General features: G+C 38.1%; 1 protein-coding gene across 1 annotated transcript in view; it reads left to right on the top strand.

Annotated features, from left to right (window-relative positions):
- The window catches only part of cpxm2 (carboxypeptidase X (M14 family), member 2), a 32044-nt gene extending 14124 nt beyond the window's left edge, over window positions 1-17920 (top strand). The window contains exons 5-15 of the mRNA XM_008437146.1: window positions 793-932; window positions 7502-7586; window positions 8424-8574; window positions 9535-9623; window positions 12267-12390; window positions 12567-12763; window positions 13748-13927; window positions 14936-15233; window positions 15524-15663; window positions 16195-16294; window positions 17229-17920. Coding sequence (XP_008435368.1) covers window positions 793-932; window positions 7502-7586; window positions 8424-8574; window positions 9535-9623; window positions 12267-12390; window positions 12567-12763; window positions 13748-13927; window positions 14936-15233; window positions 15524-15663; window positions 16195-16294; window positions 17229-17485 — 1761 coding nt within the window. The 3' untranslated portion in view covers window positions 17486-17920. The remainder of the gene's footprint in view (window positions 1-792; window positions 933-7501; window positions 7587-8423; window positions 8575-9534; window positions 9624-12266; window positions 12391-12566; window positions 12764-13747; window positions 13928-14935; window positions 15234-15523; window positions 15664-16194; window positions 16295-17228) is intronic.
- Window positions 17921-18122: the final 202 nt, after the last annotated feature.

Below are 18122 nucleotides of genomic sequence, written 5' to 3' on the forward strand. Positions count from 1 at the left end.
ATAATGGTGATAGTGTCAAGAGTAACAGGAATTTGCAATGAATAACACAGAGATGGCTTTATAAAGTAAAAAAGGAGCACCTGGTAGTTTCTAAACATGAACCCAGAAAGTCTCTGTTGTGTCCTGAAGATGGTTGTCTACTGACCAGAGTTGAAGAGTTTTCATCCAGAAAAATGGGAAAAGCTTCCAAAGTATAGAGTTTCATGACACTTGGCACTATTACCCACTGATTTGAAGGCTGCTATCATTGCCAAATGAGCATTAGCCCTAAATGAAAGCGTTGACCATCGGGAAATAAGAGATTTGATTTTACATTCAGAAAGCCTGGTTTTGCTTTGCAAGTATTTGGAATTGTTTTCAGATACATGAGGAAAAAGTTGAATCCACTTAGAAATAAGTAGGAGCCAAAGACGGTACAGACATTCTGTTCTGCCTCTGAACACTGAGTTCCTTTATAGCAATACTAAAAACAACATATTTGCTTTTGAGCCATAATAAATTGAACCCTGACCAACATATTTGATGTGTATTGAGGATTTTGACGATGGCTCTTGACAAAATGTAATGTGGAAAACTGGATAAGACTGAATACTTTTTATATGCTACCTCATTTTTTTATTATTATTATTATTATTCATAACCAAAATTTGTGCTCCTGTGAAGGAAAAACAATCATGGGCTGGAAACACTTGGAGTTTTGCACACAACATAACTTCAGGTTCACCACAGCTAAATGGTATATTTGATTTAACGGTGACAGTTGTGGCGTTTGTATGAATGTATGACCTGCAGGCTGGCCTTTATGAAGATGACCTGTATGATGGAGCCTGGTGTGCAGGGAGAGACGACCCACTTCAGTGGTTGGAAGTGGATGCCAGGAGACTGACAAAGTTCACGGGGGTCATCACCCAGGGCAGGAGCTCCCTCTGGTCGTGAGTAGGCATGCAAAAAGATTTGCAAATTGTTGCACAGTCAGAATATGAACCTTGTTGTCACTGCTAGTGGTTGGCTCATGATAGAAGCTTATCAATTATGAGCAAGGTGGCGTTTATCTTTGTTAGGTTTATTTTAATAATCACCGTATGTAATGCAATGGATTTTAATACGACTGCTTTTTATACATGACAAAAAACACACACAAACAGGCGAGAAAAATGCAATATGAATATGATTCATGCTTATTGTCACAAAATTAGAGACGGTGCTTTTCAAAGGTGTTCAAACCCCTTTAACATTTTCACATTTCGTCATACAATCGTAAATTCAACGATTGTATGATTCTGATTGTGTCTGATAGGCCAACACAGCGTGATACATATTTGTTAAGCAGACGTAAACTAATACATGGTTTCCAACATTATTACAGATCAAGTGATTATTCACTTGTTTATTCACCCCTCTAAGGCAAATCAAGCAACTGTCATCGCAATTACTGCTTGCCAATAACAAGTCTAACACAAACCCAAACACAGTAAGCCGCCAAATATCTAATTACATAGCATAATTTCCCAGTGACTAAGGCATGAACACCAGTGGTGGAGACAATTGGCAATTATTGCTGCAGAACTCTAAATGACTGCGTTTCCTTTTGAACCTAGTGGAAAAATTGACAGCGCAAATAAGTAAGGCAAAGGGTTTCCATCCTGCCCACATGGCGCGGAACCTTCGCTTTGTGTGTGTGCCCTTTTCACAAGCCATTTCTGATCTTCCCGCTGCAGGATTAAGGAGTTACGGATTTGATTGATTTGGGTGCAGACTCGCTCTTTCATAAATCTCAAAAGGTCATTACATTATTAAAATAGTGCTGGTTCTGAAGCATTCAGAGTTTCATGAGGGCTTAGAGGGACAATAGAAGTTTTTTTGTTCTGTAAATATTAAAAAAAATGTTTTGGCTATATTTACAAGTTGTGGATATGTTGCTAGCTATTTCTATATTGCTTTGTACCGTGCCTATAAGTATTCCCATTTGGATGTCTTATCCTTTTTATTGCTTTTGCAAAACTTTCTTGTCAAAGCAAAAACTGATTTCCACCAATAATAATTAAATTAAAATATCTAACATAATAAGATTGAATAAATATTTAACCCATTCAAATCAATATTTAGTAGATGCACCTTTGACAACAATCGCAACACAGAGTCTATTGTGGACAGGCCTCAGTCATGCTTACACATCTGGACACTTCAGTTTTACTCCATTCCTCCTTGTAAAAACTGTTTTCATTTCTGTCAGATTGCATGAGGATTGGCTGTGAATGTCTCTCTTCACTCCAAAACATCCACCTTGTTGCCTTCACACCATTTCTGAGTAGTTTTAACTGGATGCTTTGTGGGGTTTTTTGTCTTGCTGGAACATGAAGCTGTAATTCTCTTGCAGATGCAAATTGCTCTCCAGGATTTCCTTACTTTTGTTGCATTTATGTGGTGGAGTAAACACTGGACAGGCCGCTAGGATGCACTCATTTTATGTTTAATGTTTTATTCATTTGTCATTGTTTTTATGGGAGCCAGTTTGCACCTTGACAGTAACATTTTTTGTGGTCATTTTTTGTTTGAAAAGCCAAATTTTGTTGATCGTGACTTGCGAAGGCAGTAAAATGGCTAAAGAAATCCAAGAGGATGAATTCTTTTTATAGGCACTGTAAAGGTTTATAGATCATAAACCAGTGGATTTATAAAAACCCAAATAGAGGCAGTTTTCCTTTCCTCTTCTTACAAGAATACATCCGTATAAAAAATATTTTACTAATAAAAATGCCTTTGTTCAATGCTGTCTAATACTGCAGGAAATTCATTAAAGTCACTGAGGCTGCAATCCAAGACTTCCTTCTGGTGCCAAAGACGGCACCTGGTGCACATCACACACCACTGTGAAGGGCTCTCCTCTAGAGTGACACCTGCTGGTTTTTTAAAGTTTCACACAGCATCTTTAATATTAAAAAAAATACTTAATAACTTTTAATTTGCTTTAAAAGTCAGACATTCTTGTAAACTTTTAAAGTAGTCCAGATGAGGGGTTTTTTTCAGATTGTATTATGTTTTGTTTTTTTCTTCCTTCTTTGAACTTAAGCTGTTTTTTCTCTCAGCATGTTGTGCATTACACGCTTTTACAGATAGCAGGGCTCCTTTTCCGTCTGGAAAAGTGTGGAATTTCAAGCACTCTCAATTCACACACATACAGATGTCCTCAATGAAAAAGAGTAGTTATTCATATGTAAATATCGATTTCACTCAATCTACGTAAAAGTTATATAAATTAATAACAGGCAGCGGGACATATTTTAAGATTTTATACATGACTTAGTAAGCCTGTTTTTTTCAGACATGAAATCCATCAGGGCAGTTTACTGGCCAATCAAGCTCCGTAAAACCATTGTGGTTAAAGTAGGCAGTGGTGAAGGCAGTGGCAGCCTTCAACAAGTTCTGCAGTAAAATCAACATTTTTAGAAAAGCTATAAATAGAGGGTCACATTAAGATCTCTAGAATTCCCTGTTGAATGACTTTATTGTGACTGTGGACTTCAGAAAACACAGTGGACCAACACCAGCAGACGGCAAGTCACCCCAAAAAGCAAAACTGACTTTGAAAACTTCACCCTGGACCTTATGCAGTGTGTATCATGTGTCTCTTCCCTTCCCCTCCAGACTATTACTCCTTGATTTCCTAATGAAAAGGATAACTTACATTTATCTGAAAACATGTATTAGAAAATTACTTACAATTTTATCCTTAGCTCTGGTAAGATATCTCTATAGAGTCGAATTTACCCCACCATATTTGAAGTTCATCACTTTGTGTAATTAATTTATATAAGTCTTCATGAAATAAAAATAAAATTAATTATGAATATAGTGATTTACTGAGGTGCTCCTGTACATGACCTTCAAAGCTCTCCAAACCAGAAAAGTAATACTTTAATTTGTTCACTTCAGTAATAAACAACATTAACTATTCTTGGATCAGACTGAAAGACCTTCTTGTTAAAAGAAACAATGTTGGGAAAACTCCTGCTTGCCTTAGCAGTGTCTCTCACAATATAGTACTGTAATGGTTTTTGGATATAATTTTAAAGTAGGATTACTTTCTAAATAATTAATGAGTTTAAAGATTTGATTAATCGATCCTTTCTACGTTCGTAACACCATTAGGTTTTGCTTCACAAATCACTTAGGCCTGTCACGATAACAAATGTTGCTGTGCGATTAATCGTCTCAAAAATTATTGCGATAAACAATAATATTGTTTAAAAATGTCAATTTGTCGGAGCGACCAGATCCAGTTTACTGATGGCAATGCCGTCTCTTTTCTCCCTGTCTCTTTCATCAAATGTTTTAATTTTCCACTTGTGACAGATGTCCTGATTATTGTTTTTGCTTCTGGTTTTAGCAACAAATCAGTCCTCTGATTTCTTGAAGTCAATAGTATTATAGTATTATATATCATTATGCAGAAATGAGATATAACTAAATATATATAAGAAAACTATGTATAGATGAGATCATACCAAGTAATTTGAGAAGTGTGAATTTATACTTCTTTCTCTTGCATGTGAGATTTCTCAAAAGACATACGCCACATATTATTTCTTTTAATTACAAATTTAACTCTCAAATTAAAAAGTGCAGTTACACATGTTGAAAGGACGAATGACTGAAAGCATCAAAGGCTATATTTCTTCTACAACATGAATAAATTATTGCAAAACAAAAATTGGTACATTAATATTTAGCAGTGATTAAAAAAATTACTCAATAGATCCTTTTCACTCAATTAATAATTTGTTTTATAAAACTTTGAAAAATTTAATTTTCTTTAGTTAAACCTCTCTAATACAAAGCACCCTCCACACTTACTGGCAGTGTAGTTTAAGTTATATTTGCTAGGAGATAAATAATTACGTGAAGTCATCTGTACCATCGTTTTTGGCATCTTGGCATAGTACTATTTTTTACAATCTTCTTTTATTAGTACACCTCTGTTTTCTACAAAAGCATTTTGGGGAGTTGGAGCATACAAAGAGAAGGATCTTTGATCATTCCTCTTTGAGCAGTCTATCCTGATCACCCAGCGATCTATCCAGTCTTTGCTCTGGGACCTGAGATGCTCATGGAAAAAGGCAGATTTTGTGGTCTCTGCAATATTTTTGGTCCTTTTGCTTCTGATCGTTATCCTATTGAAACAACCAGTAAAATTTTATTATGTTTTCTGGGAGAGTTCACCAGTTTTTATTTGAATGTTTTTGCCAAGTTTAAACAAGATGATACTGTTTAGTGCCATGTTCTGATCCTAATTTGTAGCAGTAGGAATAATTACTGCTTTTTCTGTTTAACTGCAAGAAATAAGATCGTGTTTTACATGTTAACATTTATTTTATCTTTTTTTTTTATAAATGGCAAAATACCGTGAAGCTTTAATCTTTTTACTCAAGACTAATATACCATGACAACCGCCATGTTGTTCTACTTCTGTTAATTCCTGTTAATAACAATTAAAAAAGTTGATTTTTGCCCAATAAATGTAAAAAAAAAAAAAGCATGGTATCAATAGGTTTTAACATTTAAATCAGAAATCATACATTCAACATTTTTCTTTAACCCTTTAACTGTCATAATGACCCTGGTGTCCTTGTGGACTCATTGAATAACTCATTGTAAGCGTTTTAAGGATGGTGGCGTTAATGAGCTTTGGGACATCTTAAGAAATTAAGGTTATTTGGTAAAACTATATTTTTGCTCTGGTTTTTCATGTTAAATCAATAAAGTATCATAGTAAATATGGGGCACAGTAATGAGAAGACTTTTAAATATAGATTTACACCTATTATTTAAATAGAATTGACATTTTATAAATTCAACCAAGTATATATATATATATTTCATTTAATTTGATTGTTTCATTGCTCTCAGATGCAACATATAATAATTTTATTTCATTTGTGAGCCTTAAACATTAGCCAGGGATGGGGCAAACACTGCTACACAAGGTGATTGGTTTGCAGCAGATTGGTCAGTGAGATCTGTGTTAGTTCAAATATTTCATGTTGGAAAGTAGCACAGCAAGTATATATATTTTTTATCTTATTTTAACAAATCTGGTATTAATAACTCAAGTTAATAATACCAAATTTTATGCTTTTTTCATTCAATTCGATATTTAACATTTAATAGATTTTTAACTCATTTGTAGAATTAGAGATTTTTTTTTTACTTGTATCATTGAAAGTGTCACTTTTTAGACACCTTTTCCACACGAGCCATCATTTGATCTGAACGCGGTGACACAAGGAGAGAACTAAAAAATGCAGGATACCGGTCCTTGAGGACTGACTTTGGACACCCCTGACTTCAAGCTCTGTAATTGCGAGGGAGCCTGAAACTCTGGTGAAGCTTGAGACGAAAGGAGTATTGTTTAATAAGCTATATTTGGGATTTCCCTTGAAGGGGAAGAGTTTTCTTAAGGTGCACAAAACACCAAAGCCTTGGACTGAATTTTTCTGCAATTAGCTCTGTAGGGCATATAGCTGTCTGTGGTGACAGCTAAGGGGCTTTCTGTCTGTGCGAACGCTTTAATTAACAGAAATGGGAATTCCTACTGGACAAGCTCAGTGAGGATGTGCTCACCCAGAAGCATGAGAATAGCTGTCAACCTACATAATGTACACTCTGGAAAGAGCTCTGCCTTGCATGAGATGATTCATATGGGCGTACTTATGGTGTTTGTCTGATTTATGCTTTCATTTATTATCTTTAACAGTAAGTTACCTATTTTCTCCTCTGTCATTTTTTAAGTAACAAGTCTTGGCACAGACCTGAATAATTACAATACCATGGTCTATTTTTACTAATGAGACATTTGCAGTGAATTAAAGTCACTGAGTAAATAGGATTTACTCAGTGCAGTGGTTAGATTGTAGTCCAACCACTCCATAAACACAACTGTCCTATAAAGGCCTCAGAGGCTTATCATATACCATTAGGAGCAAACGGCATCATTAAGACCAAGAAACTCAGCAGACAGAACAAGGATAACTATGTGGACAGGTAATGAAGCTTTGTATTTCGAGATAATCCAACAGGGAACTCTTTACGTCGAACTAATCAATTCAAAATTAAAAACAGCAGGTGGGATTGTCTTCATAAATAAATCAGACTGCAGAATTAAACATCTGCACATCTGCAATACTTTGCTCTGAGTATTGTATTGTTAGTCGTTTTCAATCAATCCATATCCAAACCATGTGCTTAGATTCAGAAATAAAATGATCAATTCTTTATTTTCTGTTGAATTCAAAACTCTAGACTTGATAAGAGAGTTCAGCTTATATATTTTTTTTCTTTAAGATCTCAAAAGAAAACATATTTTCACTGCATAATTCATACACATGATTGTGAGCTTTCATTGTGAGTGACATTTTTCCAGTTATCTCCACTTTCTGAATGCATTAAATTCAGTCTGAAAACAATATTCTCTAATACTTTAATTTTCCTACAATATTAACAGAAGCGATTGGGTGACTTCCTACAAGGTCATGGTTAGCAATGACAGTCACACCTGGATAATCCTTAAGAACGACTCAGCAGACTTGGTGAGTAATAATAAAACCATAAAAGATTGATTTCTCCGCATGTCCACAAATTGAAGGACACTGCAAACCTTTGCATTAATGCTGTTGTTTCCCCCTGTTAACCAGCTAAATATTGAGTCTTGCTTTGTATGTCTCCGGCTGATTGGACCCAAATAGAAAAATGAATTCTTGCTGGARAGTAATTACAGGGGAAGATGTAAATGCCTGCTTATTTCCAAGCTTAATGAGCTGTGAGGTGATAGTAAATAGTAATGTTTCTCCAGCAGATGGGAACTCATCCTTGTTTTTCTCTCACTCTGTAATGAGAGACTTGATATAATTGAATGTAATATCACCTTGCCTGCAGAGATTCACTTAGACCTTTTCTGTCAGTTCTGTTGCTGATTAACCAAATCAGGCCTTTTTGAATATAATCAGAGCTCTTAGACACTAGATTCTTTTTGTGCACTCCTGTGGTTTGTGATTTAATCAGTGTTATTGATTAAATCCCCAATAGTAATTTTGTCTCTGCTACAAGCATTGCCCATCCACATTTCCTTTATGCCAAATGCCAATCTACTATACTGGCCTTTCAAAATACTATATTGGTACCGAGAAAAGCTCCATCTGTGGGTGTTGAATTCTTGGGTGCTCAAGAATTCAACCCAAAACTAGGGAGGGAATCTTTTGTAAGTTTCATTCTTTATCCAAAACTGTTTTCATTGGTTAAAAAGATTCTGAGGAACATAAATAGCCCTGACCCATGTTGAGCTAAGTTTGCTAAGTTGTTGAATGAAGAGCATTTTCCCGTGTCCTTCACAGCTTGACTGTTTATTCACCCTGTGTTTGCCTTAGTAGATTTTCAGCGCCAACAGAGAAAAAGAAATCCCTGTCCGGAACATCTTTCCATTACCTGTGGTCGCCCGGTACATTCGAGTCAACCCCCGCTCGTGGTTTTACGGTGGCAGCATCTGTATGAGAGCAGAGATCCTTGGCTGTCCTTTGCCAGGTGACGGGTTTGTATGAAGGAGACGCACAAATCAAACAGTCGGCCACCATCAATGAATGATTGGGTGTTATTATTCGGGGTTTGGCCTGGATGAAGGTTCGGTGCTGTTTATAAACTGAAATAATTCACTATTCCTATATAACTCTTGAATGATGGGAGAGAATTTCCCTGGTTCATTTTGGCCTTTCAGAGTCAGGACTGTTGTGGAAACGTAGAATTATCAAGGTGACTTTAATTTGTTAGTCGCTCAGTTTGAAAAATCAAAATGGACTGTATCTGTCTTTTTACTGTCACCAATAATAACACAAAGGTAATGCATTGTCTTTTATAAAGGTTAATTCTGCTGAGTATATGACTAGATGCTGGGTGGAGATTTATCTTGAATCCTAACATTATTGAGGCAGTGCCGTGAGTTAAACTGATATTAACAGCTGCTCAAATGATCCATCCATMGAAAAATACAGTCCCTCCATAATTCTCTGGGTCTACACTGGGTTCTCCTCCCAGTGGCCAGGAAATCTACAAAGAGAGAGATCCAAGAGGTATCCTGATCAAATGCTAGCTGACTCCTTTCATTGCAGAGGAAGAAGCTGCTTCAAGCTGGCCCCAGAGGATGAAATTCCTCAACTTATTTCCAAGTCTGAGTCCAGGAAGAACCTCATATTATTTGTTTATAGGATCTTGTACTTATTGTGGTCCAATAGTGGAGGGGCAAAATAAATTGTGTTTTGGCTTTTTGCTCCGACTAGGGCAAAGCCACCATGAGAGATCAGACCTCAGTTCATCTAATCCATACGCCTCCATCATACCAACACTCAGAAAAAAACAGCAACAAATCTTTTACTGCAGCCTAACATTTCTCCACCTCCTGCTGCTGATGTAGCATCCCTAATGAGAAGAATGAGTCTACTTCTTTAGATCTCTGAATGCCATCAACTTTTTTTTTTAATCTTGTTCCAGATCCTAACAATTACTATCACAGACGCAACGAAGTCATAACGACTGACGATTTGGACTTCAGGCACCACAGCTACAAAGAGATGAGGCAGGTAAGCCATGTAAACATACATTACCTTGTTAAAAGAACCAAGACCTTATTTCCCATTCAGAACAGAGATCAAGAGCACGGAGCAATAAAACACCGCATGGAAACTGTGTTTCGCAGCGAGCCCAAGCTGTGTCCTTCACAAGAGCAAAGAATGCAGCAGAACAGATGAACTAAGCGCTTGGAGCTGCATAAAAATGCATAAAGCATCTTCAGGGTTGTATCATTACTTATTCATATAGTTGTCACAAGCAGACGCCTGTTTGTACCAAGAAGGAGGACAGCTGTATTTGTCAGTGTGCACGGTGCGCCTGAGTGGCTGTGATGGTACAAGCGCTGTGAATGATAATCTCCTGTAATGCAGTTGAGAGAGGAAACATCCTGGGCTGCTGTTTTTCTTTCTAATGGGAAATATTCGTTAGATATTAGGTGATGATTTTTTTGTTTCTGATTCAACTCTCTAAATGCTGCTACAGAAATATCTAAGTGAATTAATGAACTGTGTTTCTATGCTTTGTTGGTTTTTATCCTTTACAGCTAATGCGTTCCACTCTGTGTCCAGGCTAAGCTGGGCTTTAAAAAGAAAAGAAAGGACTATTTTTGAAAGTCCTTTTCATAAGCATTTTTACCCTTGACATTTTCTTTCTTTGCCCAGGGACCAGGTAGCATGACTCTCCCCACTATAGTACACAGCAGTCTTAATATTTTTGTAACAGAAATGTTGAAATCTCACATAATGTACAAACCCCATGAGAGTAAAAGAGACTAAAATCTATTTCTTATACTGCTGAATGGTTGTCCTTTTCTTAGACCACAACCACAGTAACAGTGGGAAAAATAAATTCCTTAGTATTCTTCAAAGTGGAAGATATTGTATCAATTCATATTATCTACACCGTGCATAAAAGAAGCTTGGTTGGATCCGTGGCATATACAAGCAGAGTTAAAAAAAATAAAAAATTCTTATGCTCAGTTTTTATACGTCTGTATGAGGGGAAAAAACACAAACATTCCTGTTTAATAAAGCAAGAATGCTTTGTATTGATTCTGGTAAATAATATTGTCCAGTTATATTTATCCAGGGAATTCTCTGCTTTATTAGAATGAGAGCAGGACTTTCACCCTCGTCTTGTAATCCTTCGTCCCACTGCAAAACCTGACATTTGTTTAGTGATTTACTCGCTCGGTGAAGTCGAGATTTAACCTGCACTTAATTAAAACCCAGTCACACCTGGCTGGCTAACCACTTCAGCAGCAGCTGAGCCCATGGATGCAGCAGCTCCATCTAACAACTGGTTGGTCTTTTTTACTGCAGAGGTGCTTTGTGTGACCACTGACATCCATGTGGGCAAATGATAATTGTTGCTATTTTAATCTGTTCCTGTATGAGCCTGTCTTTATAATTGCTTTGGTTGCCTCTTCCGAGCTGGCTGCAAGGAAACCCCAAATAAGCTCTGTGACACAGCTTTGGCAATATTGTCTTTGAAGATTTCAATAGTGGGGTGCTTGTCTTGCTTAAGTACAACTATTTAAGCCAGTGGTAAAAAAAAAAAAAAAAAAAAGACCAAGACGTATAAGATACATATTTTTAAAGCATTAGATGAGAGTTAACAATGTTTTTTTCTATCATTTTACCATCCATAGTACAGTGAACATTGTATTTGTTATGATGGAATTTCCTTACAGACTCAAAAATTATAGGTTTAGAGGAACTACTTTTCTGAAAACTAAAGGCAGTCTCTGTATAAATGATATGCCTTCAAACATCACAATAGGTTTTTTGGATAATAGTAGTTTTAAACTGATACTTTTCTAGCTTCATGCAGCAGGTGGCTGAGCTGCACTGCTAACTCTAGCTTGTATTTAAACAAAAACAGGTGGATGTCTGATTCCTGCCGGGTTATTACTGTTGCACCCAGCTATTCCCACACTATTCCCATGCAAAATCTTGGAGTTGGAAAAACTCTTTCTGATGGGGGTGGTGGTTGTGAATGTGTGTCAGATCTACCTTTGTCAGTTCGAACTGCTCAATTTGCTCAGAATCGATTTATTTTCAAATTCATTTCAAAAATACTTTATCCCAAGGTGAAATGAAATGTTTTTCATACAATTATTTTTTATAAAGTTCTTGTGAATGCTGATGCTGTGGGCAGTAGCAGTCAGTCTTGCAACAAATCAGAAGAGGCCTCAGACTGTAGGACAGTCTTGTAACTGTCATAAAAAGACAACTGCTCAATATCCAGACCACGGTGATGATATTCCACAGCAAAATATCCTGGATGATCCCATCACTTGTTGACAAGCACTGCTAATCCAACACATCTGCTTTTCTTTTTTTTTTTTAAATACTTTTTTTTAATTATTTCTGCAGGACATTGGGACTTTTATTCAATTTATTTAGTTATTTCTGTAATAACTTATTTTTATTACCTTGATACTAATATTAGTCTTTGTAAAGCACTGTTATCACGTTATGTTTTTTTGTAATTTCCAATTTAAAAAAAAATAACTTGGATTTATTAACTGCTACTTGCCAGTGCACTGTCTAAGTTTAAGCAGAATGGTTTTTCTCATTAGTGTCGGTTACTTGGATAGATTTATTTCATATTTTGTCAGGGTCTAATGCTTTATGATTTACCCTCCCCAGCTAATGAAGGTGGTTAATGAAATGTGCCCCAACATCACACGGATCTATAACATAGGAAAGTCTCAAAACGGCCTCAAACTGTATGCCATAGAGATCTCCGACAACCCTGGTGACCATGAAGTTGGTGAGTGCTTTTAATGCTAAAAATATGATTGAAACAAATAATGTGTTTGTTAGAGAAAACTAGAAAAAGATGAAAGCCATCACAAATCATTTTGCATACACGTATTATGTGTCTTGGGCAAAGTCCAACTGCTTTTTTCTCTCTTTTTTTTTTTCCCCTTTCCACCTGATCACCAGGTGAACCGGAGTTTCGCTACACAGCAGGTGCGCACGGAAATGAGGTGCTTGGACGAGAGCTCCTCCTCCTGCTCATGCAGTTCATGTGTCTGGAGTATCTATCAGGCAACCAGCGGATACGTCACCTGGTGGAGGAGACCAGAATCCACCTGCTGCCATCCGTCAACCCTGATGGGTACGAGAAAGCCTTTGAAGCGGTACGTCTGCAAAACACAAATTAGTGACCTCATTTCGTTAAATGGTCTGTAGTGAGAACATGTTTGGGTCTGTTGTGAGTAAACGCTTGGTACATGAGAACAAGTTTAAATGATGCAATGGAATATGTGAAGTGAACCAGAACTACATCAGGCACTATGCTTTTTTGCAATAATTTAGTAATATTAGTGAAAAGGCAAGATTAAAGACCATAGCAACATTAGTAAATAAGGACAAGTCAAAGCTGCAGAGAGATTGTTTTTTTTTTTGTTGATTTGGTCATGTGGATTTCATTCAGTGAAGTATGAGAGGAAACAGTTGCATCTTACAACCGAGTATGCTAACAGCTTGTACTAAACCAATTTGTACTCATAAGTTTATTTTGTGTCTTTGGTGCTTTCTCATGTGTATGTCAGTTTCATCCAGAGCAGTTTCTATATAGCACATAATACAATATTTGGAAATCACATAGTACAATTTTCTGGTCAGATTGTAATGTATTTATTTAAAGCATCAAACAGTACCTTGCAAAGAGGGGTTTCTCTAACAAAGCATATTGTTTTAGATCCTTGTCCCTTCTTAGCATTTCTCGTCAAAGGAATTTAAAGCTGTTTTAAATTAGGAGTTGTGACTTGTTTTTGTAAATGTTTTCCAGTTCAACGCACTTTCAAAAAATTGTTAAAGATGCTGTTCTGTTGCTTTATGTGGGAAAAAAAGCTGTGAAATTGGTTGTGACGTTTCATATTCAGCCTTAGGATAAACTTGTTTCATTGCCAAAACAGGGGATGTTGCCCTGACAACACCTTTTATGTAAAAACCTATTGAGATAATCACAGCACCCCCTGTAGAACTAAAATGTACCCTTCCCCACTGTGACCTGTATAGTTCTTGTATTTTTCGCTAATATTCCTGCTTCACCTGTTTTGCATGACCCTTATGCCACACATTTCAGTCACCATCTTCTTCATGTTTACTCTTTGGCTCAGGGTTCAGAGCTCAGTGGCTGGTCTCTTGGTCGATGGACCATTGATGGCATAGATATCCACCACAACTTTCCTGATCTCAACTCAATTCTCTGGGAGGCTGAGGCAAAGAAGTGGATTCCTCGCAAAATGTTCAACCACCACATCCCCACACCAGAGTGGTACTTGTCTAACAATGCTTCGGTAAGTCGTACTGATCATCTGTTGTGCTGCATTGTATAGTCTAAACTGCTAAGTGTGAGTGTGTGCAAGGCCGTCAGGTGTATCTCTGTGTTGCACTGATGACCTCTCTGTATGTACCCTGCTTCTCGGCCAGTGACCCCTGGAGGTAGGCAACACAATGCCCCCCTGCATAGACAAGTATGGAAGGACAAAGAATGAATGAATGTTTGGTGTTGAGTGGCACAGCAGCAGGTGGGGGATGAGCAATTCATTCTGGTACTTCCTGCCATAGGAACCTGCTCTCCAACCCACATAATCTCAAACAATATATGCATGTAACACACATACGTAGATACATGGGTGGCAAAAGGGTGGGCTCACCCTAGGGTGCTGCTGTGTTCTTTTCCCGCTTCTTTTTTTATCCAGAAAAATAAACACATCTCACAGTGGAGATCATCAGCCATTTGAAAAGGGTAAAGCAGTCACGAGGGCCCATCAGCACTTGTCTATTTCGGGAGAAGCGGATGATGAGTTTGCTGCGTATGACGAAGAGGCCGTGAGCTGAAATACACCGAGCGGGCTATTAAAAGCTCAGCCTCACGAGTGTTTTGACGTTAGCGGGAGCCATGGATGAGTCACACTGAGCCTCCAGAATAGCTGCTGCAGCTGCAGAGCTGGGATTCCCATCTGTGCACACAGAGCTGTGAATCCTATCCTTGTTTGCCCCGCTGACTGGCAGCGCTCGCAGATAGGAATGCGCGCTTTCATTACTTGAGCCCCAACAACATGGGGAAATTCCTCCCAGTTGAATGCAAACGCTTGTTCGGTGTAAACATTTACCTATTAGAATAATTACTCTTGACATGCTTATGCAGCGCGAATTGTGTAAACAGCCTTTCTGATGGCTTTATCACTCCCCATTGAGACCACAGATTATTTTAGCATGAGGGAGTTAAATTAACACTCACACTGCTTAGATGATTGTGCTAATTACATTATCCATGCCTCTCGTGTGTGCCCCCGTCGTAGGTTGCCTTGGAGACACGAGTGCTGATAGCGTGGATGGAGAAAATGCCCTTTGTGCTGGGTGGGAATCTCCAGGGAGGCGAGCTGGTGGTGACCTTCCCATATGACAGAACTCGCTCCCAGGGGGTGACGAGGGAGCAGACCCCCACCCCCGATGACCACGTTTTCCGCTGGTTGGCCTTCTCTTACGCCTCCACCCACCGCCTCATGACTGATGCCAGTCGACGGGTCTGTCACACAGAAGACTTCGCCAAGGAGGATGGAACCATCAACGGGGCGTCCTGGCACACTGCGGCCGGCAGTTAGTGTCCATATCTGGCGGCGGGTTTTGTCACTAATCCTAACAGTGCTGTGAAGGTTGTTTTTTTTTTGCTCCAGCTCCACGTGCAGCCTCCTAGCCGTTTCTTGCGGAGCACACATGAGAGCATCTGCAGTACTGTAACTCTATTTTTAGATTTTAGCCTCAAGTGTCATTTAGCAGCTCAGAAAAGCATCTCAAATTCTTTTTTTCCTTGCTTAACTATCCTCACAGTTTCGCCCTGTATGTGAGCATTCGGATACATTCGGATATGTGTTTGTCTTTGCTGGCAGGTATGAATGATTTCAGCTACCTGCACACCAACTGCTTTGAGCTGTCGATGTATGTGGGTTGTGACAAATTCCCCCATGAAAGCGAACTGCCTGAAGAGTGGGAGAACAATCGGGAGTCTCTTCTTGTGTTCATGGAGCAGGTACAGTCAGTTCAGACTCTCTGACGTTCAGTTTGATCCTCGCATTCCTCTTATTGGACCACTTAATTACAGTGCCTTGCTAAGGTGTTCATGCAATTTGAAAAAAAGCTTTTATTCTTTTATTCAACCTCCCGTGGCAATACTTTGTCATTTGTGTTCACTGCACCTCCTTTCTTCACTGCACAAAGCTGAAAAGCTTGCTTCTTCCTCTTTGTAAAATATCTCAGGATTTCCTTTTAACGACAACAAGAAAAATGCACAAAATCAAATAAAGGTTTAATTGGAAAAGTACTTTTGTAAAGGGGCTCTAAAGGTTCTTGTTGTACTCATTATGGATATTTCTTATTCTCTCTGGAAACACAATCTTCAGAGGATCTGCAATCCTGCCATGACACAGTTTGTATTTAAATATTGATGCTGCGAGCAGAGGAAATGCATTTTGAGCCCTGCACAGTGCTGTGTTCTTCCTTTACTAAAGATCACAGAATCATAAAATATAAAGAATATAATAAGGATGCCTTCCACACACAGGTGCATCGTGGGATCAAAGGTGTAGTCAGGGACCTACAAGGACGAGGAATAGCCAATGCCATCGTCTCTGTAGAAGGCATTGGTCATGATGTTCGCACAGGTTTGTTGTCTTGGGATATTTTTTGAAAAAAACAAAACAAAAAAACCTATGTTCTCTCTTACTTGACATCAACATTAAAAAAAAATCCTCAGAAAGGGGTTACTCCTGCTTGATGATATTTTATTGTGCAGAGGAATAAAATACCATAAATGAAAGCAGATGATGTTCTTAATCAGAACTGTGGGTTGGATTCTGACTCAACTTATGATCTTAGCCAAAGCTGTGAAGGCCTCCAACTCTCAGTTTAACTATTGATTAGGCGTCCTCATGGTGGTTTCTTCTGATGCCTGGAAAAATTCCCCCCTTTAAGGCTAAAGTGGTTTCGTACTTCGAGCGTGAAATCAAATTTTCAAAAGGACATTAAGCATCATTATTCCAGCAAATCAGAGGCAGGTCACAGCTTCCTGTAGGAAAACTTTACTGTCCTCTAACAAAATGCACAAGGATTGTAAGAGTTTATATTGTGAAGCCTCTGCTTTTTTCATCTGCATTGCTATCAATCCCTGATGCTGTTTTTTTGTTGTTTTTTTTAACAATCACATTAAAATCCATTTTTGTAATGGGGGGGAATCTTACTTGTTGACTTTCTTTTTTCTTTAAATCATAATCAATCATTTTACAAATTCCACATTTGATTTATAAAACTGTTTAGTGCCTGTTTATTCAATGTTGAATGTTTATTCAAGTATAACACCAGCTGTTTGCACGTCCTTACGTGTAGCATCCTTACGTGATGCTACACGTAAGGACGGGTAGCATCATGTTATTCTATGATCATATATAGCCCGCTCTCTCTCTCTCTCTCTCTCTCTCTCTCTCTCAGCTGGCTTTAAACTCAAGAAGGATGTAAATTTAAATTTGTCAACCGACTTCTTCAACCTAAAATGCAAAAGTATAAAAGTTGAATCTGCTTTTTGTTTGGGTTTCTTCACAGCTGCTGATGGTGATTACTGGCGCCTATTGAACCCTGGAGAGTACAGAGTAACAGCCAGAGCTGAGGGCTACAGCCCCACCACTAAAAAGTGTGAGGTTGGCTACGCGATAGGGGCCACCAGGTGCGACTTCACCATTGGCCGGAGTAACTTGTTCCGAATCAGAGAAATAATGGAAAAATACAACAAGCAGCCAATCAGGTTGCCCGCCAGGCAGCTTCAGGCCCAAAGACCCAGAGAGAGACGCGTGGGAACATAATGACAACATGAGGAAGCCTGGGTGGGAGAATTGAAAGAAAACATCTGCTCCGATGAGACCGGATTGGAGTCCAGGCCCAGTTTTGGACATTTGTTAGGTTCCTTCAGACTGTTGTCAGAAGAATTTGTATTTGGTCGCTCAAATTATGAATGAATCTAATTGTGTGCAGAATTTGATCTTTGTGTTCTTAGTAGACAAATCATTTTTAATAGTTAAGGTTAACATCCACACTGTACTGTCATGTTTTTTGTGTTTTGAAGCAGTATAAAAATGTTATTCTCTTTATTACGACAAACACTAAAAAGTTAAGCTAAAGTTGCGTCAGATCTTATTTTTTTAAGTGAAAGTGAAATATGAATGATCAATGCAAAGCCTGTTTGAAATTGCCATTGTGTACATGCAGGTGCAGTGTAATAAATTAGAATATCATCAGAAGGTTCGTTTGTTCTATTTCAGTTTCAAATTGAAACCTGGATTGTATAGATCCAATACACGCAGCTATATTTCCAGCTGTACTTTGTGTTGATTTTGACAGTTATTTCCCACCGCGAACTACAAAAAATAGGGTAACACTTTATTTGAAGAGGGGTGAATAAGGCTGTCATTACACTTTCATAAACATGGCAACACCTGTCAT

Source organism: Poecilia reticulata, linkage group LG19 (assembly GCF_000633615.1).
Source record: "Poecilia reticulata strain Guanapo linkage group LG19, Guppy_female_1.0+MT, whole genome shotgun sequence".
Classification (NCBI taxonomy): domain Eukaryota; kingdom Metazoa; phylum Chordata; class Actinopteri; order Cyprinodontiformes; family Poeciliidae; genus Poecilia; species Poecilia reticulata.